This window comes from Artemia franciscana, unplaced genomic scaffold, assembly GCF_032884065.1.
Source record: "Artemia franciscana unplaced genomic scaffold, ASM3288406v1 Scaffold_2056, whole genome shotgun sequence".
Taxonomy (NCBI): domain Eukaryota; kingdom Metazoa; phylum Arthropoda; class Branchiopoda; order Anostraca; family Artemiidae; genus Artemia; species Artemia franciscana.
In genome coordinates this window covers 25,712-48,460 of record NW_027063091.1, presented here as the reverse complement: position 1 = coordinate 48,460, position 22,749 = coordinate 25,712, and the positions used below count along the sequence as shown (strand labels likewise).

The following is a 22,749-nucleotide window of genomic DNA, read 5'->3' as shown; positions in this document are numbered from 1 at the left end:
AGAATAATAAATAAGAAAAGCCTTGTATTAAGAAAATCAATAAATAGAATCACGGTCAAAGTTTTATGTATATAAAGGGCCAGCGATATGAGACGTGGCAAAATCTGAGTTTGATCAATCCAAAAAATAATAAATCAGAGAAAACTTTATATTAAAGAAATTATAACCACAGTCAAGCTCTCAACTCTATAAAGAGTCCGTACTCTAAGTCATGTGAAACAACAAAACAAACTTTGAAAAAATTCATAAACAAAAGTATCCCCAACTCATTGGAAAACTTCCTCAAATTATACGCCAAGAACAGTGAAATTGAAAAGACCGTTTCCCATAATTCTTATAAACACAACAAAATGGAAAAGTGTTATTTCATTGGCTAATATATTTTCTAATTAATCAGTATTCTACTGTTACTCAATATTCTCAATTGTAGATGAAGCAGAGTGCTCTGTTTGCGGTCAAAATCATATTTGTAATCCCCAAGGGTCCACCTTGTGTACATGTAAAGAGAATTCTACTGATTGCTCAGACCTGCCAATGCCACTTCATTTTCAAATGGTTAAAGAAACTAACAAAGATGATGAACTTACGATGTCTGATGCACAAAGTGATTTTGACGAAAGTGATGAATTAGAAAGGATCTTAAAAGGTAAGTTTTATATTTAGCTCAAGCATGGCACTATTTCCTTTAGTAGGACATCTAAGCAGTACCACTTCCTGTATAGTCAGAAAAACATCCATTTTTTCATGACTATGATTCGGTTTTTCTCATTAATTAAAAAAATAAATATTTTATATGACAAAACTTTAATCACAAAAATGCCCCGAATTATGATAAGTTCAACATCAACCTTGACTTCATGCTATTCGTTCAAGAATACATTTTTCGCTGTATTATATTTATTCTATGAAAACTGTATTATGTTTTATGTTTGTTCTATACATGTTATGCATGTCTGTTCTATGTTTGTTCCTGTCCAGTTAACAAATATTTAAAACAGTTATATCCCATTTCTTTTTTGGTAAATATACTTAGGTGGCCTATTAATGTCCAATGCCAAGAATTTTAATTCCACGCATGAACAAAGGATATTATATAGTACTAGCTGTTGGGGTGGCGCTTCGCGCCACCCCAACACCTAGTTGGTGGGGGCGCTTCGCGCCCCCCCAAGCCCCCCCGCGCGCGTAAGTCGTTACGCGCCATATTAGTTACGCGCCATTGTAGTTGTGTCCCTATATCCCACCTGTGAATATAGATATATATATATATATATATATATATATATATATATATATATATATATATATATATATATATTTTTAACTACGTAAAACTTGCGAATATACAACATTCTTTGCTGTCCCATTGTCTGTGCATATAAATAGATTGTCAGGTTTACCGACTCTTGAACATGCAACATATAATGGTCCATGGGAAAACAATCCGTATTCAGATCTATACCTCATGATTCTAATGATTGCCCTTGAGCTTTGTTGATGGTGATTGCTAATCGACCATTCCCTGAGTCGCCATCGTCATTTATATATCCCCCTGTGCACCCCGGCGTCCCCTTTGTAGTTATGTCCCTGTGTCCCGGTCGTCATTTATATTCCCTGTGTCCCGGTCGTCATTTGTGTCCCGGTGTTCCAGTCTGTGATTTCTCTTTGAGTTTCCCGGGCGTCATTTATATTCCTTGTGTCCCGGTGTCCCGGTCGTCATTTATATCCCCCTGTGCCCCCCGGCGTCCCCATTGTAGTTGTGTCCCTGTGTCCCGGTCGTCATTTATATTCCCTGTGTCCCGGTCGTCATTTGTATCCCGGTGTCCCGGTCTGTATATACATTCGTTTTTTAGTTTTGTTTTTCTCCTTTATTTTTTTCCTTTTTTCTTTTTTTTTTCTTTTTTAGTTTATTTAGATTTTTAGATTTTTTAGTTTTTTTATTAGTTTTTAGTTTTTTTGTAGTTTTTACCATTTTTTTAGTTTATTTAGTTTTTTTTTTACTTATGTCCTGGTCGTCATTTATACTCCCTGTGTCCCGGTCGTCATTTGTGTCTCGGTGCTTTGTTGATTGCTAATTTATATTATATTTATATTTATATTTTTTATATTTATTAATATTTTTTTAGTTTTCTTTTTCTCTTATTTTTCAGTTTTTTCCTTTTTTTTTAGTTTTTTCTTTTTTAGTTTTTAGTTTTTTTTTGTTTTTTACCTTTTTTTAGTTTTTTTAGTTTTTTTAGTTTTTTAGCTTTTTTAGTTTTTTTATTAGTTTTTAGTTTTTTTTTTAGTTTTTGCCTTTATTTTAGTTTTTTCAGTTTTTTTTAGTTTTTAGTTTTTTACCTTTTTTTTAGTTTTTTTTAGTTTTTTAGCTTTTTTAGTTTTTTTTCTTTTTAGTTTTTTTTGTAGTTTTTACCTTTTTTAGTTTTTTTTCTTCTTTTGTATTAGTGTGAAGTAATTCAGACGTCATATGCGGACAAACACGACGTCACTCGACAGACAGACAGACAGACATAACCCACAAACAACTTATTTTTATATATATTTATTCATATTTTTTTAGTTTTCTTTTTCTCTTTTATTTTTCAGTTTTTTCCTTTTTTTTAGTTTTTTTCTTTTTTAGTTTTTAGTTTTTTTTAGTTTTTTACCTTTTTTTAGTTTTTTTTAGTTTTTTTAGTTTTTTAGCTTTTTTAGTTTTTTTATTAGTTTTTATTTTTTTTGTAGTTTTTGCCTTTTTTTATTTTTTTCAGTTTTTTTTTAGTTATTAGATTTTTACCTTTTTTTAGTTTTTTTAGTTTTTTAGCTTTTTTAGTTTTTTTTTCTTTTTAGTTTTTTTTGTAGTTTTTACCTTTTTTAGTTTTTTTCTTCTTTTGTATTAGTGTGAAATAATTCAGACGTCATATGCGAACAAACATGACGTCACCTGATCCACAGATCCACAGATCCACACACAGACAACTTATTTTTATATATATAGATGTATTATAATTTCCAGATCGTTAATGATGCACCTACTTCTCTTTTTAACCCACCAACTGCTTAGATTTTTTGAAAAATCATTAAATATGGTGTAAAACACTGAGACTGAAATCAATAAAACTACATTGCTTTTCTTTTCATAATTCAGAAAAAGTATGAGAAGGACCGTTTTAAATTAAACTGTTTTTAAGACTTAGGCCCTTTTTTCGTCTACAGACTGCTCGAGATAAAAACTCTTCAAGTTCAAAAAAGTCCTATTTAATGTTTTAGTGGTCATGCAAAGCTAATATTGTGAAAACAACTTTTTAAATACCATAGTCGATATTTGATATTCCTTGCATACTATTTACAGAAAAAAAGAAAAAGAAAAGGAAAAAAAATCATTTTACCATCATTAATTAACACTCGACCAGGTAAAAAGTATATATAAACGTAAGTTGTTTTTAACGGTGGGAGGGTAGTTATGTAGAAAGACCAAACTGACACATAATACTTGGGTGAGTTATTATAGACTTCACTTTAAGTTTTTAAAACAGCTTAATTGATAATTGTTAGAGAACTGTATTTTAATGAAATTAGGCATTTGTGCTTAAAGACCTCTCAGGAAATTGAAAAATTCATTTCACATTTAGTGGACTAAATAAGATTTTGCTCGAAGCTGAGTAAACCCATTTTTGAGGAAGGCGAGTGGGGCTCTGTCACAGAAAACCTTTTATGTTTGTGCTTCATTTTGACTTTTTATATTTTGGCTAGACGGAAGGAGCTCAGGTAAGAACCACCCTTGATCAGACCTGGGCAGTAGGATGACAATCTACTAAGGGTTAAACAACAAACCACCATGCTAAGAACTTATAAAACTACTAATAATAACTACCGCTAATAAAAACTATTATTGTCAATTTTAATTTTTATTTGAGAACTATTATTAGAATGATATTGTTCTTAAGGTTCTTATAATTTTTAGGTTCAAAAAAAAATCAGCCTCAGTGTCTACGATATCATCATAAGCTATGCCAACTTGTAAATGGAGCTTGTGTTCCAAATTTATATAAAGACCTATCTTGTGACTGCAAGGAAAATTTCATCATGTCCAAATCAGGTACTTGCATATCCATTCAAGATATTGACGAAAGTGTATACATAGCTACGTTTTTACTACGAAATGATGCTCCTTGGTATGATGATCTGGCAGACAAAACATCTTATCGATATTTAAGACTGAAGAAAAGCGCTCTCAAATTTGTAAGTATCATTAAGTCAACAAAGTTGTTTTCTGTCACTGTAAATGAATGAATGTGTTTTATTACTCACTTTACAATCAGACTAATGAAAAAAATACAAGGAAAACACTACAGATAAATACTAATAAAGAAAAAAACACTAATAAAGAAAAAACACCAATAAAGAAAAACTAATAAACAAACAAACAAAGGAAAGAAAAAAAGACAAATGTCGAATAAATACAAAATATTACTTCACATGACGATCTACATAAATGAAAAACGGGTTAGCAGAAACACCTAAAAATGACATAAGGCTGTAGATCAATTTAAAAATCTGGCTTTAACAAATAATGAAAGTAAAACAGTTCAAAATAGTTCAAATTTACTTTTGTCATGGAAAGGCAGTGTGGTCTTCGAAGTTATCTATAACAAATAATAATATAAAAAAACACTATAGAAATGTTTGGGTGTTCTTCTTATTTTTAACTGTAACAAATACTGTACGAAAAACTATGACACTAACTCATTACCTCTTGCGTACAAATAACCATATCAAAGAGTGGTCTGGCTCAAAACTAAGGAGCGACCCGGTCTAACAGTAATCGATACCAAAAACGCTATTTTGATAACAATAAATATATCCAAAGAATCCAATTTTAATGCTGACTTAAATGCTGATTAAGCTGACGAGCCTGAGAAAATTTGCCTGATTTTGGAAAAAAAGGAAGAAATGCCACATCATTGCATCAAGTATATCGTAGAACAATTCTGTAGAGGTTTAAAAGTCCTATTTGCTAAAATGTGGAATTTTGTTTTTTTTTTACCAGAAGAAAGATTATGGAAGCATGTTTATTTGTTTTTTTCCAAGGCTAATCATATTGACAGAGTGGTCCTAGAATATTGAATGAGCGCTCACCAAAACAAAATTAAACGTTATAAGGCCGTTTTTAAGTGACGAAAAAAATGGAAGATAACTAGGCCCTCTCCCTTTCCTTTCATTCCTCAAAAACATACCATCAAAATTTTGATATAGCCATTTTGTTCAACATTGTTTAAAGGCTAAATAAATATGCAATTGGAAATATCAATACCACCAAAACCCCTGGAGGGAGGTATTCTGAGACCTCTATTCTGAGACCTGCGACAGCCCTACTCCTCCATTCCAAGACATTCCTTTCCCTGCTTTTTATGAGAACCCTATCCCATCATTCTGAGGACAACCAGCAAGTACGTGTTCCGTCATATGGGGGAGATTCTTTGGCTGTTACATATAGGGATTGTTTTTCTCAAGAGGCTGGTGTGTGTTACACAATATAATTTATTTACTTTGGTGGTCGTGCAATAGTGTTTGGGGTGTTATGTAACAGTGTTTGAGAGAGTCTGTTAGTCAGGTGGTACAGTCCCAGTTATAACAGAGGGGCAAACACACGTCGTGGTTACGTAATAACGGAGAACACATGGGATGTGACACAATCTTGAGTGACTTAATATATTTTTGGGGTGAGCTAATTTTACGTGACTTGGTAGATATATTGGGAACGATGAAATGGCGGCACGTATGTGGGTGCTACGTAATTGCGATGTAAATGTGGGATGTTACGTAATACTTTAAGAGATTTCATTTTCTTTCACGGCGTTTTTTTTCAAGGCGTTCTTTGAAATTTCATTTTTGTCAAGATTTTTTTCTCAGGGAATGCTTACTATCTACAGATTTTTGTCCACATTAGAATTCGAAGGGAATTTCGTCTTTGCAATATTTGAAGCCCTTTCTAATATTTTGGTTTGGCTAATAAATTTTACATGATAATCTATAGCACGCAAGGAGCATATCCTGTTTGCGCATACTAGAACGATTAGTGTGCTTGTAAGTTTCCCAGGCGTTATCACCGAGCCGTGTAATAGTGGATTTTTGGTATAAATTTTTTTTTTAAATAAAAAACCTTACATGTTAGAGATAATCATGTGTGTTAGTGTGTCTGGCTATATTTTTGTGTGTTTTTTCTCTCTCTCGCTCTCTCACTCTCTCTCTCTCTCTCTCTCTCTCTCTCTCTCTCTCTCTCTCTCTCTCTCTTTCTCTCTCCGTGCATTTGTGACTGACCATCTGTTTACCTGTAACTGTGTATGTGTTTGAGTGTTTGCGTGTCTGACTTTGTGGTTTTTGTATGTGTTTTTTCTCTCTTCCATCGTGCCTGTGTGACTGAGCGTTTGTTTGCTTGTCTTCATGTTTGTTTTGTGTTTTTGGTGTCTTATTCTGTGCATTTGTGTGTCTGACTTACTATTTTTGTGTTTTTCGTCTCTCTTTGACCGTGCCTGTATGCCTTAGCAGTTGTTTGCATGTCTCTGTGTATATCTTTAGGTTTTTGTGTGTCTGAATCTTTGTGTTTGTGCTTCTGACTTCTCGCTTTTTATGTGTTTTTATCTCTCTCCCACCATGCATGTGTGACTGAGCGTCTGTTTGTTTGTCTCTGTGGCTGTCTTTGTGTTTTCTTGTCTTTGACTCTGCGCGTTTGTGTGTCTGACTTTGCTTTTTTGTGTGTGTTTTTGTTTCTCTCTCACTATGTATTTGGGTTTGTATGTCTGACTTTGTGTTTTGTGTGCTTTTTCTCTCTCTCTGACCATGCATGTGTGACTGAGCATCTGTTTGCATGTCGTTGTCTATGTCTTTAAGTTTTTGTGTGTCTAACTGTGTGTTTTGTGTGCCTAGCTATGTTTTTTTCTCTGTTGTCCCACCATCTTTGTGTGATTGAGTATCTTCTTCCATTTTTCCCATCTATCTCTGTGTTTTTTGTGTCTGGCTCTGTGTGTTTTTATATGTCTGACTTTGGGTTTGTGTGTGTTTTGTCTATCTCTCAACTTGCGTGTGTGACTTGGTATTTGTTTGCATTTCTATGTGTCTGTCCTTGTGTTTTCATGTGCCTGACTCTGTGTGTTTGGGTGCCTCACTTTCACTTTTTGTGCACTTTTTGAATCTCTACCAGCTTACGTGTAGGACTGAGTGCCTGTTTGTATTTCTCTGTGTCTGTCTTTGTGTGTCTGACTCTATCAATTTTTGTACCTAACTGTTTGTTTTTATCTGTTTTTTTGCTCTCTCCTACTGTGCTTGTGTGACTGAGAATATGCTTGAATGTATCTGTGCCTGTCTTTGTGTTTTTTGTGTGTCTGACTATATGTGCTTACGTGTCTGAATTTGTGATTTTGTGTTTGTTTTTGTCTCTATCTGACCGCACCTGTGTATCTGAGAGTCTATTGCATGTATCCGTGTTTGTCTTTGTATTTTCATGTGTCTGACTGTGTGTTAGTATGTCTGACTTTGCGTTATTTTGTGTGTATTTCGGCCCCCTCCAGCGGCTGTGACTGAGCGTCTCTTTGCGTGACTCTGTGTGTTTTTGTGTCTGACTTTGTGTTTTTATATGTGTTTTTGTCTCTCTCTCTCTTCGTGCTTGTTTAACTGAAAATCCATTTGACTATTTTTGTGTCCATTTTTGCGTTTTTGTTTGTCTGAATCGGTGTGTTTGTGTGTCTGACTTTACATTTCTGGTATTTTTGTCTTTATCTCACCATACTCGTTTGACTGGTCTTCTGTTTTCATGACTCCGTGTCTATCTTTGTATGTTCTTGTGTCTGACTCTGTTTGTTTGTTCGTCTAATTTTGCGTTTTGGTGTGTGTGTTTTTATCTCTCTCCCAGCGTAAATTTTGTGACTGAGCATCTGTTTGAATGTCCCTAAGTCTGCCTTTCTGTTTTTTGTTTGTCTTACTTTGTGTTTTAGTTTGTGTTTTTGTCTCTCTCCCAGTTTTCCTAAGTGACATGGCTATTTGCATGTTTCTGTGTCTGTCTTTGTGTTTTCATATTTGCGAATTTGCGTGTTTTGTGTCTAACTTTGTGTTTTGTGTCTTTCTCCGAGCGGACCCGTTTGACTAAGTTTCCACTTGCGCGTTTCTGTTTTTGTCTTTATATTTTGTATTTGTCTGACTCTTTGGGTTTTTGTGTTTAACTTTGTTTTTTGTGTTTGAGTTTTTGTATGTCTTCCACCGTCCTTTTTTGACAGGGCCTCTGTTTACATTCCTCTGTGTCTCTCTTTGTGTTATTTTGTTTGTCTGACTCTGTGTATTTGTGTGTAAGACTTTTTGGTTTTGAATATGTCTTTGTCTCCAGTTTGGTCTTGATTCTTAGGAATTCCTCTTAATTTTTAGGGTCTGGTTATGATTACTATTATGTTGGTCGTGATTTTAGAAGTTCGTCACTATTTTTAGAGTTTGGCCATGATTTATATGAGTTTACCTGGGTTTTTACGTTTTCGTCTTGATGTCTATTGTTTGCTCTAGTTTCTACATGTTTTAGGAATAATGTAAAGGCCTGTTCAAGAAAACATTTTAAATTCGATGTATGTTTTAACAATAAAGAGGATTTTTTTTAACAAAAAACACAGGAGTATAAGGAGAAGGGGGGCGGATGAAATGTAAAAAAACATCGCAATCTAACCATAAAGTGGTAAGTTTCTGCTGTTCACAAAAATACAATGGTCATTTTTAGTTTAAAATGTTATTTTTGCAAGAAACAGCTTGAAAAACCCTTAGGTTTGATAATTTGTATCAAAGGGTTCAATCACACATCACAATGGTGGCGTCAATTGTCAGAAGTCATTAGTAGAAACCATAATGGGGATTTTACTTTAAGTTTAAATGATCCACTCTAGTGTAAACGAATATAATTGTTGGGAAATGGCTAAAAAACCTTAGAAGTGATAATCTGTGCTAGATGAAGTTGAGTGTCATTTATAGTTTGCCAAAGTGGAGTTAATTGTTATGGGGCATCATGTTTGGGTGTGGATAGCTAATACATGAATAATTGGATTTATTGCGTGATTTTTAGCAATAAAATATCTGGAAAATGTCTCAGGAATGATGAAGGGTGCTAAGGGTGTTATATGGCCAGTAATAGTTTGAATTGACATAATGTATCAGGGAGGGCTGGTTTGTGAAAGCATGAATCAATAGACTTCAAGCAAAATTTTCAACAAAAAAATCTGTTAAATGCGTTAGGAATGACGAGGGGGTGCTAAAGCTTGTCAGAGGGCTAGTTATAGTATGTTACTGTGGTGTGAATTGACATGGTGTATCACGGAGAGTTGGGTTGCAAATTCATGAAGGAATGGATCTAATGCAGGGTTTTTCACAAGATAACATCCAGAAAATGCTTTTGATGATGAATGATGAAGGGGGCAGAGGGCTAGTCGTGGTGTGGCACGATGGTGGGAATTGACATGATGTATCAAATTGAGGATGGCTTGCAAACATATTGACCAATGGAATTAATGCATGATTTTAGCAAGAAAATATCTAAAAAAATTTCTTTGAAACAATAAAAGCCGCCAGAAGATACAAGCGGGCCAACCATAGTTTGGCAGGGTAACATGAATTGAGATGATGTATAACGGAGGGTTGGGTTGCAAAAATGTATACGAATGAATTTGTATCATATTTTGATCATGAAAATTTCTGGTAAAAATGTCATAGAAATGATAATATGTAACAGAGGGGTGCAATGGGTAGCCACATATTGCCATAGTGGCGTGAATTGCTTAGAATAACATGTTCTACAGTTTCAAGTTAAGTAGGGAGACACACAAAGAGACATGGCTTGCAAACACATTGACCAATGGAATTAATGCATGATTTTAGCAAGAAAACATCTGAAAAATTTCTTTGAAACAATAAAAGCCGCCAGAAGATACAAGCGGGCCAGTCATAGTTTGGCAGAGTAACATGAATTGAGACGATGTATAACGGAGGGCTGGGTTGCAAAAATATAAACGAATGAATTTATATCATATTTTGATCATGAAAATTTCTGGTAAAAATGTCATAGAAATGATAATATGTAACAGAGGGGTGCAATGGGTAGCCACATATTGCCATAGTGGCGTGAATTGCTTAGAATAACATGTTCTACAGCTTCAAGTTAAGGAGGGAGTTGTTAAATGAATTTTTCGGTGGTGGGGGGGGGACTGAAACCTAACATTTAGTCACAAGAAATCAGGTTTAAGCTGAACGCACAAAAACACAAAGAAAGACACGGAGACAGGCAAAAATCATGTTCAGTCACACAGGAATGGTGGGAGGGAGAAAAAAAAACACAATCTCAGACACAAAAACACACAAAGTCAGACACTCAAAAGTGCAAAAACAGACATAGAGAAATGTAAATAGACTCCGAATCACACAGAACAGGTGGAAAAGAGACAAAAAACACTAACAAATACACCAAGTCGGACACGCAAACATACATAGTTAGACAGACGAAAACGCAATAACAGACAAAGAGACATGCAAACAAATGCTCAGTCACACAAGCACGATGGGAGAGTGACAGAAACCACACACAAAACACAGAGTCAGACACACAAACACGTAAACAGACAGAGTCAGACGTAAAAAACGCAAATACAGACACAGAGACAAACACACAGGGACAATCTAAGGGCACGATGGGAGAGAGACAATATGCACACACAAAAACACAAGGCTAGACACACAAACACACAGAGTCAGACACACGAAAACACAGAGGCAAACACTCACTCTTTTTGCATACTAGTAGGCTAGTTTTAACATAGCCAGCACAGGGTACATTAGTTTAAGTTAGGTTTGATGGCTCGTTATATTACCTAACTTATTCTGACCTTTCCTCTGTAGGTTAGGTTAGATTATCTTAGCCTACTAGAATGTAAGAAAAAGGGTGAATGTCTGTCTTTGTTTTGAGTGTGTCTGACTCTGTGTTTGTGTCTCTGACTTTGTTTTTTTGTCTCCCACCGTCCCTGTGTGTCTAACTCTGTGTGTTTGTGTTTCTGACTTTGTACTTTTGTTTATTTTATGTCCCTCTCCAATCGTGCTTGTGTGACTGAGCTTCTATTTGCATGTCTCTATGTTTCTCTTTTTTTGTTTTCGTGTGTCTGACTCGGTCTGTTTGTCTGTCTGACTTCATAGTTTTGTGTGTTTTTCTATCTCTCTCTCACCGTTCCTGGGTGATTGAGCGTATATTCGTATGTCTCAGTGACTGTCTTTGCTTTTTTTGTAACTGGATTTTTGTTTTTGTGTGTCTCACCACGTGTTTTTGTGTGTGTGTGTGTTTTTTGCCTTTCTCCTACCGTGCTTGTGTGACTGAACGTCTGTTAGCATGTCTCTATATCCGTCTTTGTGTACCTGACTCTGTGTGTTTTTGAGTCTGACTTTGTTATTTCTTGATTGTGTTTTTGTCTCCCTCCCTCCATGCCTGTGTGACTGAACGTCTGTTTGCATATCACTGTGTCTGTCTTTGTGTTTTTGTGTATCTGACTCATTGTAATTCTGGGTTTTGTGTGTTTGACTTTCTGTTTTTTGTGTTTGGGTTTTTAGTCTCTCTCTCACAATGCTTGCGTGACTGAGCGTCTGTTTGCATGCCTATGTGTCTGTCTTGTGGCCGTTCCTGTGTGACAGAGCTTATGTTTACATGTGTCAGAGACTGTCTTTTTTTTGTAACTGACTCTTTGTTTCTGTGTGTCTCACTACGTGTTTGTGTGTCTGTGTGTGTGTGTGTTTTTTTCCTCTCTTCTACCCTGCTTGTGTGACTGAACGTTTGTTTGCATGTCTCTATATCCGTCTTTGTGTACCTGACTCTGTGTGTTTTTGTGTCTGACTTTGTATTTTATCGATTGTGTCTTTGTCTCCCTCCCACCATACCTGTGTGACTGAACGTCTGTTTGAATATCACTGTGTCTGTCTTTGTGTTTTTGTGTGTCTGACTCATTGTGTTTCTGGCTTTTGTGTGTCTGACTTTGTGTTTTTGTGTTTGGGTTTTTAGTCTCTCTCTCACAATGTTTGCGTGACTGAGCGTCTGTTTGCATGCATATGTGTCTGTCTTGTGGGTTTATGTAATGTGGGCTATGTATCTGACAGTTGGCTTTTTTCTATGTTTCTTATCTCCCTTCTACCTTGCCTGTGTAATTGAGCGTCTGTTTGCATGTCTCTGTATCTGTCTTTGCATATTTTTGTGTTTGAATATGTGTGTTCGTGTGTTTGGCTTTGCTTTTGTGTGTGTTTTTGTCTCTCTCACCATGCCTGTGTGACTAAGCATGTATTTGCGTGTCCCTGTGTCTGTCTCAGTGTTTTTGTGTCTGACTCTGTGTTTGTCTGTCCGACTTTGCATTTTTGTGTGTTTTTGTCTCTCTCTCATTGACTTTTCTGTTTTCCCACTGTATCTGTGTGACTGAAAGTCTGTTTACATGTCTCTGTGTATTTATTTGTCTGTCTGATTCTGTGTTTTTGTGTGTCTGGTTTTGTATTTTTTTTTGTGTATATGTTTTGTCTCTCTCCCACCATGCCCGAGTGAATGGGCATCTGTTTGCATGTCTGCGTGTTTCTCTTAATTTTTTTCTTTGTCTGTCTCTGTGCGTTTGTGAGTTTTGTTTGTCCGACTTTGTGTTTTTGTGTGTGGGTTTTTAGTCTCTCTCTCATCATGGTTGCGTGACTGGGCGTCTGTTTGCTTGCCTCACTGTCAGTCTTTGTATTTTTGAGTGTTTGACTCTTTGTTTTTTATGTCTCACTGTATGTTTTCTATTGTGTTTTATATCCCCCTCCTACTGTGCCTGTGTGACAGAGCGTCTGTTTGCATGTCTCTGTGTCTATCTTTGTGTTTTTGTGTGTTTGATTATGTGTGCTTGTGTGTGTGACTGTGTTTGTGTGTATGTTTTACCCTCTCTCACCCTGCCTGTGTCACTTAGAATCTTTATTCGTTTTATCTGTGTATATCTCTGTGTCTTCTTTGTCCGACTCTGTGTGTTTGTGTGCCTGACTTTGTGTTTCATATGTATTATTTTCACCCTATCACCGTGCTTGTGTGACTGAGCGTCTGTTTGCTTGTCTCTTTCTTTTTATCCATGTCTGACTCTGCGTATTTGTGTCTCGAACTTTGCATTATTGTGTATGTTTTTATCTCTCTCTGACTAAGTTTCTGTGTTTGTATGTCTGTATACCTAACTTTGTGTTTTTCGTGTGCTTTTATTTCTCTCTCTCCCCGTGCCTGTGTGAATCAACATCTTTTTGCATGTCTCTGTGTCTTTCTTTGTTGTTTTTTGTGTCTGATTCTGTGTGTTTATGTGTCTGACTTGGTTTCTGCGTGTCTGCATCTTTATTTTCTTGTGTCTGACTCTGTGTGTTTGCATGTCTGAATTCGGGTGTTTTCTGTGTTATTTTCTCTCTCCCACCGTGCCTGTGTGACTGAGCGTCCGTTTGTTTGTAACTCTGTCCGTCTTTGTGTTTTTATCTGTCTGGCTCTGTTTGTTTGTGTTTCTGATTTTGCGTTTTGTGTGCATTATTTTATCCCAACAATAATATTCTTGTGTTATGTATTTTTATGTCTGAGTTTGTGTTTTTTTGCTTTTCTCTCCCTCTCTCTCACAGTGCCTGTGTGACTGAGCATCTCTTTTTTTGTCTCTGTGTTTGGGTTTTTGTGTGTCTGACTATGCGTTTGTCTCTCACCATGATTTTGTTTGTCTCTCACCACGATTTTGTTACTGAGTATCTGTTTGCGTGTTTCGGTGTCTATTTTTTGTGTCTGACTCTTTGTGGTGGTGTGACTTTGCGTTTTTGTGTGTGTTTATTGTCTCTATCCAAGCATACCCATGTGACTGAGCGTCTGTTTGCATGTCTTCGTGACTGTCTTTGTGTTTGTTAATGTCTGACTTTGTGCTGTTGTGTTTTTTTTCTCTCTTTCATCCTGCCAGTGTGACTGATTGTCTGTTTGTGTGTTTTTTCTGTCTTTTTGTTTGTTTGACTCTGTGTATTTGTTGGTCTGACTTTGTGTTTTGTTTGTGTTTTTATCTCTCTCTCAGAGTGTCTGAGCGACTGAGTGGCTCATCAAGCGTTTCAATGTTTGTTTGTGGTTTTGTGTATCTAATTCTGTGTGTTTGTGAGTTGAACTTTAGTTTTTGTTTGTTTTATTGTCTCTCTCTCTCACCATGCATGTTTGACTGGGTGTCTTTTTGTATGTTTCTGTGTATGTCTTTATGTTTTTGAGTGACTGAATCTCTGTGTTTGTGCATCTGACTTTGCGTTTTTATGTTTTCTTGTCTCTCTCTTACCCTACCAGTGGGACTGTTTGCTTGTCTCTGTGTCTAACTTTGTGTCTGTGTGTGTCTGACTTTGTGTGTTTGTTTGTGGTGTTGTCTCTTTTCTAGAGTGCCTGTGTTATTGAGTGTCTATTTAAGTCTTTCAGTGTACATCTTTTTGTTTTTTGCGTGACCAACAGTGTATTTGAGCATTTGACTTTGTATTTTTTGTGTGTTTTTGTCTCTCTCCCACCAAGCTTGTATGACCAAGCCCCGTTTGACATGTCTCTGTGTGTGTCCATGTGTTTATTGTGTGTCTGACTCTGTGTGTTTGTGTGTAATCCTTTGTGTGTGTTTTATCCCCAGTTTGGTCTTTATTCTTATGAATTCATTCGGATTTTTAGGTTCTGGCTTTGATTCTTGTGAATTGCTCTTGATTTTAGAGTTTCTCCACGATTTCTACAGTTTAATCATGATTTACTTGAGTTTGGCTGGAATTTTACGGTTTGGTCTTGATGTCTATGGTTCCTTCTGGTGTTCTACATGTTGTGAGAATATGGGAAAGGCTTACTCACGAAAATTTTTTCTACTGATTTTTTTTTACAAAATCACTGGAAAATAAGCAGCGGGGGGGGGGGGGGTAAAATGTAAAGAAATATCGCAATCTAACAATGAGATTGCGAGTTTCCGCTGTTCAAATAAATGAAATGGTAATTTTCGAATTTATAAGGTTATTTTTGCTGTAAATATATTGGGAATCCTTGGTGTGATAATGGTGTGATAATGTGTATCACAGTGGTGCAAATGGTTAGTCGAATGTTACAACGATGGCCTGAATTAAAACGAGCCATAAGATGAAAGCCTTATGGGGATTTTTTCATTGATTTTAAATGATCATTTCTAGTGTATACGAATATTTTTGTGGAATTTTTTTTAAACTATTAGGAGTTGAAATGCATTTGCATTCATCTAAAGTAAGCTTAAAATGCCACAGGGGTTTCAATTAGGGGGATAGGCACATGGAGAATAACCCCTAGATTTAGAAAAAGACGTTGTTACTGTGTTGCGAGAGCAATACTTTGGTTTTGTCGTGTTTTTTTGTTCCTAGCACCCCGATTTCAGCTAATTCATAGAAAGTGGTAAGGGTCTAACTTCTGCAGTGTTTACGGAAAGTGTGGACCTTAGGCCGGATTGATGAATACGACTTTGTATTTCGGAATGCTTTGTAGAACTCTTGCCTAGGGTCAAAAGGATTGTTTTTGCTTGTCCTTGAGCCAGAGCCTATATATGTGAAGTGAAGTGGAGTTATATAGCCTATTTCAGAGAGAACTATCTGAAATTATGCAGTCAAACTTTCGTTTCATCTAACCATGGTTCGGCTTTCGAGTGGAAAGCTCCGTTCTAGCAGGCAAGCAGGCAGGCACGAGTTTAAAATTAAAGATGGACTAAAATCTATAAGCATTAAACATATGCGGCAGTTACCCAGCCCCACTGCCAATATATCTTCTTTGAGTGATGAATAGAAAAATTTACTGAAACAAAAAAGTGGCATTTTCCCATGGCTCCAAAAGTACTGCCATCTATTGTTTCTGCCCATTTTAGTTCATGATTACAGCTGAGTTTACTATTCGGTTTTTCGCATTTGGGATCAAACAGTTCGTGGTAACGAACTGTAGTAAGGAGCGACCAGGCTCAATAGTAACCAAAACTTTAAAAATAGATCAAAAGAATTGCATTTTAATGCTGATTTTAAATATATAGATTTCATCAAGTTTAGTCTTGCCCAACAAAAGTTACGAGCCTGAGAAAATTTGCGTTATTTTAGAAAATAGGGTCATATAAATAGGGCCCCTAAAAGTCATAGAATCTTAACGAAAATCACAACATCATATTCAACGTATCAGAGAACCCTACTGTAGAAGTTTCAAGCTCCTATCTACAAAAATGTGGAATTTTATATTTTTGCCAAAAGGCAGATCACGGATGCGTGTTTATTTGTTTGTTTGTTTTTTTGTTTGTTTTTTTCCCCAGGGGTGATCGTATCGACCCAGTTGTCCTAGAATGTTGTGAGAGGGCTCATTCGAACGAAAATGAAAAGTTCTAGTGCCCTGTTTAAGTGACCAAAAAATTGGAGGGCACCTAGGCCCCCTCCCACGCTAATTATTTTCCCAGAGTCAACGGATCCAAATTCTGAGATAGCCATGGTATTCTGCGTAGTTGTTGAACCTTATAAATATGTCTTTAGGGACGACTTACTCCGCCATAGTCCCCGTGGGAGGGGTTACAAGTTCAAAACTTTGACCAGTGCTTACATATAGTAATGGTTTCGGAAGTGTACAGGCGTTTTCAGGAGGATTTTTTGGTTGGAGGCCGGGGTTGAGAAGAGGGGGATATGCTGGGGGAGCTTTCCATCGAGGACTAGCATTACTAAGAAAAAAACAATGAAAAAATAAATATGAAAAAGTTTTTTTTTCAGCTGGAAGTAAGCAGCAGCATTAAAACTTAAAACGAACAGAAATTCTAACCCGTATGAGGGGCTCACCTCCTCCTAATACCTTGCTGTTTACGCTAAAGTATTTTTAGTAATTTCAACTATTTATTCTGCGGCTTTTGTTATTCAGGGGTCATTCTTAATGAATTGGGACAAAATTTAAGCTTTAGTGTAAAGAGCGAGGTACTGAGGAGGGGGCGAACCCCCTCATATATGTAATAGAAACATGAGAATACAAAAGTTCTTTACGTAAGCTAATTCATAAGTGACGTATATCTTTTACTTATAAAAAGATTCGTAAAAAATTCAAAGTTCTAGTTGCCTTTTTAATTAACCGAAAATCGGAGGGCAACTAGGCTTCCTCCCCCGCTCTTTTTTTCTCAAAATCATTCGATCAAAATTATGAGAAAGCCATTTAGCCAAAAAAATAAATATACAAATTTCGTTTTAATTATTCCTCTGTGGAGAGCCAAAATCAAAACATGCATTGATTCAAAAACGTTCAGAAATTAAGATGTAAAAACGTTCAGAAATTAATTGATGTAAAGAAATGGTATCAGACTTGCCTCTTAAAACTTTAAAAAGTCTCCCATCGCTGTAGAAATAACAGTTTATCCTTTGACCCTATCTAAGTGATGACTTTAGAAACGTGGCCTACAGTAATAAAAAGTCAACTTTTGAACTAAGACACATGGATTTTTTTACAGCATTCTGATCAAAGTAAATGTCATCCCTTTTTTTGGTAGAAAAATTCCTTTTTGAGATATACCAGTTTGAAAGTTTAAAGGAGTTGACAACTTCAGTAGTAAGGTACACGCCGAAAGCAAAATAGGCCGATACCGACTGTGAGATATATAAGGGAGTTTTAAGCAACAGTCAGCTGTTGGATCAAAATTTTCTTCAGCAATGGAGGGTTTGCAACTTTGGCTAGTTGTTGTACCTATTATTTGTTTCCGGTGTATTTGATGATAAGAACGATGATAAGAATGATAAGTTCCAGTGGTAAGACATGTAGGAGACTTATTTATTTTATGATCCTTACAGATTAGCAATTTCAGCGTTTAATTGAAGCGAGGAAACAAAACAAAAGTGAGCAACACTTTGCTCGGCAAAGCCAAACAAACGTTGCCGCGACACCTCACGTTGCCTATGCAACGTAGATTTAATTTCTATTTAATAGCTATTTCGCGTTTTAGCTATACGCTATACTAATCTAGGCAGTTCACCCTTATATTGTTGTTCATCTCTTTGCTTATATTTTTCATCTCCATACTTTTTTCATTTATTTAGGACTATTAAATAGCACTATTACTTTCCCGATAGCTACTTTTTACAGTTACTTTTTAATGACTTTGACTTCAAATGTTAATTCTGTTCTCATCTTCGAGAGTCCAGAATATACTTTGTTTTAAAAGTGTAAAAAAAATCTCCACTGTCTTATCCGCCGTCATAATCTCTCACAAGGATAACGTAGAAAACTCGGTGTCAGCTCGTCAGTTTATCCTTTTTGTCGTTGTTAATCCGCAAGGAACAATGATTAAAATAAAAAAACAAACTTTGGACTTTTTTTCTGCTGAAAGGTAGAAAAATGAAAAAACCTCATTACAAGAAACCGGCAATAATGTAAGTGGAAAGTGTCGGGTTAGTCGACATGGTTTCCCCTAATTGGCACAATTTTTTCAGAAACAAGCGGAACAAAAAACGTCCCAGGTCAGTATGAAAGAGTTACCTATATTCTCTAATTCATTGCAAATTTCTTTAGCAGTCCCAAATATATCTAAGGTATCTCTACAATGTGTCCTGACCAACCAGCTCAACCTATTCTTGAAAGATATCTGTTTCGAGCTGTTAAAGGATGGAAATTCAGTGTACATTATACTATCAGACTTACGACTGGTTTGAATGATCATATAATTTAGATTGTGTCTTTTGCTTTGCTCAACGCCATTTATCTAGTGGGGCCCTAAGGACTGGAAAAACTGTAAGAAAAGGACTTCCATCAAGACTGACTTTTGTAAGTGGAAAAAGATTTCTACTCTATTGAAGTATCATGATGGTAGTAAAAAACATAAGAATTGCGTGTCAGCTTGGACAGAATTTAAGATAATTAGTTTTGATATTTCGAAAAAAAAGTGTAGCGAATGGATTAAGTCAGTCAGGAACTCAAGAGGATCAAGAAAATAGAGATTACATGAAATACATTTTTACAATGTTTACTTTCTTAGCCACCTGGTCATCCTTTGAAGGGTCATGACGGATCAAAAACATCTTCAAATATTTTGGGGAAAAAATAAGTTCAATCAATTTACGAAGGAAATATCTAAAGGTGATGAAAAGCTAAACCCAAAATTACAGTGCCAATTTCGTGACTGTTGCAGTCATCAACACCAAAATGGCGTAGTAACACTAATACTGATACTACATTATTATAAAAGTACAGTGCGCTTCGCGTCACCCCAACACCTCCTCGCGTCACCATTTCTCCACGATTTCTACAGTTTAATCATGATTTACTTGAGTTTGGCTGGAATTTTACGGTTTGGTCTTGATGTCTATGGTTCCTTCTGGTGTTCTACATGTTGTGAGAATATGGGAAAGGCTTACTCACGAAAATTTTTTCTACTGATTTTTTTTTACAAAATCACTGGAAAATAAGCAGCGGGGGGGGGGGTGAAATGTAAAGACATATCGCAATCTAACAATGAGATTGCGAGTTTCCGCTGTTCAAATAAATGAAATGGTAATTTTTGAATTTATAAGGTTATTTTTGCTGTAAATATATTGGAAATCCTTGGTGTGATAATGGTGTGATAATGTGTATCACAGTGGTGCAAATGGTTAGTCGAATGTTACAACGATGGCCTGAATTAAAACGAGCCATAAGATGAAAGCCTTATGGGGATTTTTTCATTGATTTTAAATGATCATTTCTAGTGTATACGAATATTTTTGTGGAATTTTTTTAAACTATTAGGAGTTGAAATTTCCACCAGATGGTGTCGTCTTCCATTTTTGAGTTTGCAACAGTGGCCCGGAATGTCATGGGATCATCATGTCTGGGGGTGGATTGCTAAAACATTAACTGTTGGATTTAATTCGGTATTTTTTAACAAGAAAATTCTATGTAAGAATAACAGGAACAAAAAAGGGTGCTAAAGCTTACCTGATGACTTGTCATAGTGTGGCACAGGGGTATGAATCGAAATGGGTTATCATAGAGGGTTGGGTTGCAAAAACATGAATGAATAGACGTTAAGCATAATTTAAAATAATAAAATATCTGGGAAATGTCTTAGGAAGGATGGGGGACCCAGGATGGGGGCAGAGGGCCAGTCAAAGTGTGACACGACAGTGTGATTTCACATAGTGTATCAAGTTAAAGGTGGCATGCAAAAGTAATCAACTTAGGGATTTAATGTCCGATTTTTTTTTAGCATGTTCAACAGCTTAAAACAAAAGTGGGACATTTCCCTATAAAGTTAAGGTGGGAATATTCTCTTTTACGTAACAACCAAAGAACCCCACCCTCCTATTAAGTAACAGACACTTGCTGGATGATGTTGGAATGATGGGATGGGGATTTCATTAAAAGAATGGATAGGGCTGTTGTGGAATGGAGGTATAGGGCTGTCGTGTAAAGCTTATAGGCCTCAATTCTTTGAAGTTATAAAATTATCCCATATGTGGCGTTTAGTGTGTCTTATTGGGAGGTGAGCATATATTTTCAGCTGGGGAGGGGGGAGGGGTGTAAATTGTCTACAGGCGGTATTTTCCACGGTGATTACTTTCCATTGGGAGGAAAGTTTCCAGATGGTAAAATTTTTCAGGGGAAGCTTTACACTTTGGAATTCTCCAGGAATTCCTATACAGAAGTCTTGTTATGTCTTGGTTTTATCTTTGCCGACTCAATTTTACGCATGGATATTTCTAGCGTAATTGTCCGCGGTAAATTTGTACTAGGATTGAACTGTCTACAGCTATGGTTTCTAAGCAATACTGGGTCCCACCTTGGAATTTCATTCCTTAAAAATTTCATTTGCATTCATCTGAAGTAAGCTTAAAATGCCACAGGGGTTTCAATTAGGGGGAGAAGCACATGGAGAATAACCCCTAGATTTAGAAAAAGACGTTGTTACTGTGTTGCGAGAGCAACACTTTGGTTTTGTCGTGTTTTTTTGTTCCTAGCACCCCGATTTCAGCTAATTCATAGAAAGTGGTAAGGGTGTAACTTCTGCGGTGTTTACGGAAAGTGTGGACCTTAGGCCGGATTGATGAATACGACTTCGTATTTCGGAATGCTTTGTAGAACTCTTGCCTGGGGTCAAAAGGATGGTTTTTGCTTGTCCTTGAGCCAGAGCCTATATATGTGAAGTGAAGTGGAGTTATATAGCCTATTTCAGAGAGAACTATCTGAAATTATGCAGTCAAACTTTCGTTTCATCTAACCATGGTTCGGCTTTCGAGTGGAAAGCTCCGTTCTAGCAGGCAAGCAGGCAGGCACGAGTTTAAAATTAAAGATGGACTAAAATCTATAAGCATTAAACATATGCGGCAGTTACCCAGCCCCACTGCCAATATATCTTCTTTGAGTGATGAATAGAAAAATTTACTGAAACAAAAAAGTGGCATTTTCCCACGGCTCCAAAAGTACTGCCATCTATTGTTTCTGCCCATTTTTGTTCACGATTACAGCTGAGTTTACTATTCGGTTTTTCGCATTTGGGATCAAACAGTTCGTGGTAACGAACTGTAGTAAGGAGCGACCAGGCTCAATAGTAACCAAAACTTTAAAAAATGGAATTTTGGTACCAATAGCTACATCAAAAGAATTGCATTTAATGCTGATTTTAAATATATAGATTTCATCAAGTTTAGTCTTGCCCAACAAAAGTTACGAGCCTGAGAAAATTTGCGTTATTTTAGAAAATAGGGTCACATAAATAGGGTCCCTAAGAGTCATAGAATCTTAACGAAAATCACACCATCAGATTCAACGTATCAGAGAACCCTACTGTAGAAGTTTCAAGCTCCTATCTACAAAAATGTGGAATTTTATATTTTTGCCAGAAGGCAGATCACGGATGCGTGTTTATTTGTTTGTTTGTTTTTTTGTTTGATTTTTTCCCCAGGGGTGATCGTATCGACCCAGTTATCCTAGAATGTTGTGAGAGGGCTCATTCTAACGAAAATGAAAAGTTCTAGTGCCCTGTTTAAGTGACCAAAAAATTGGAGGGCACCTAGGCCCCCTCCCACGCTAATTATTTTCCCAGAGTCAACGGATCAAAATTCTGAGATAGCCATGGTATTCAGCGTAGTTATAAATATGTCTTTAGGGACGACTTACTCCCCCATAGTCCCCGTGGGAGGGGTTACAAGTTCAAAACTTTGACCAGTGCTTACATATAGTAATGATTATTGGGAAGTGTACAGGCGTTTTCAGGAGGATTTTTTGGTTGGAGGCAGGGGTCGAGAAGAGGGGGATATGCTGGGGGAACTTTCCATCGAGGACTAGCATTACTAAGAAAAAACAATGAAAATTAAATATGAAAAAGTTTTTTTTCAGCTGGAAGTAAGCAGCAGCATTAAAACTTAAAACGAACAGAAATTATAACACGTATGAGGGGCTCACCTCCTCCTAATACATCGCTCTTTACGCTAAAGTATTTTTAGTAATTTCAACTATTTATTCTGCGGCTTTTGTTATTCAGGGGTCATTCTTAATGAATTGGGACAAAATTTAAGCTTTAGTGTAAAGAGCGAGGTACTGACGAGGGGGCGAATCCCCTCATATATGTGATAAAAACATGAAAATACAAAAGTTCTTTACGTAAGCTAATTTATAAGTGACGTATATCTTTTATTTATAAAAAGATTCGTAAAAAATTAAAAGTTCTAGTTGCCTTTTTAATTAACCAAAAATCGGAGGGCAAGTAGGCTTCCTCCCCCGCTCTTTTTTTCTCAAAATCATTCGATCAAAATTAT

At 36.3% G+C, this 22,749-nt stretch overlaps 1 protein-coding gene across 1 annotated transcript in view; it reads left to right on the top strand.

Moving 5' to 3' along the window:
* Nucleotides 1-430: 430 nt before the first annotated feature.
* LOC136042802 (uncharacterized) overlaps nucleotides 431-22,749 on the top strand; it is a gene marked incomplete at both ends in the record, with an annotated part of 48,027 nt that continues 25,708 nt past the window's right edge. The window contains 2 exon segments of the mRNA XM_065727743.1: nucleotides 431-646; nucleotides 3,935-4,212. Of these exon segments, the coding sequence (XP_065583815.1) occupies nucleotides 431-646; nucleotides 3,935-4,212 (494 nt within the window).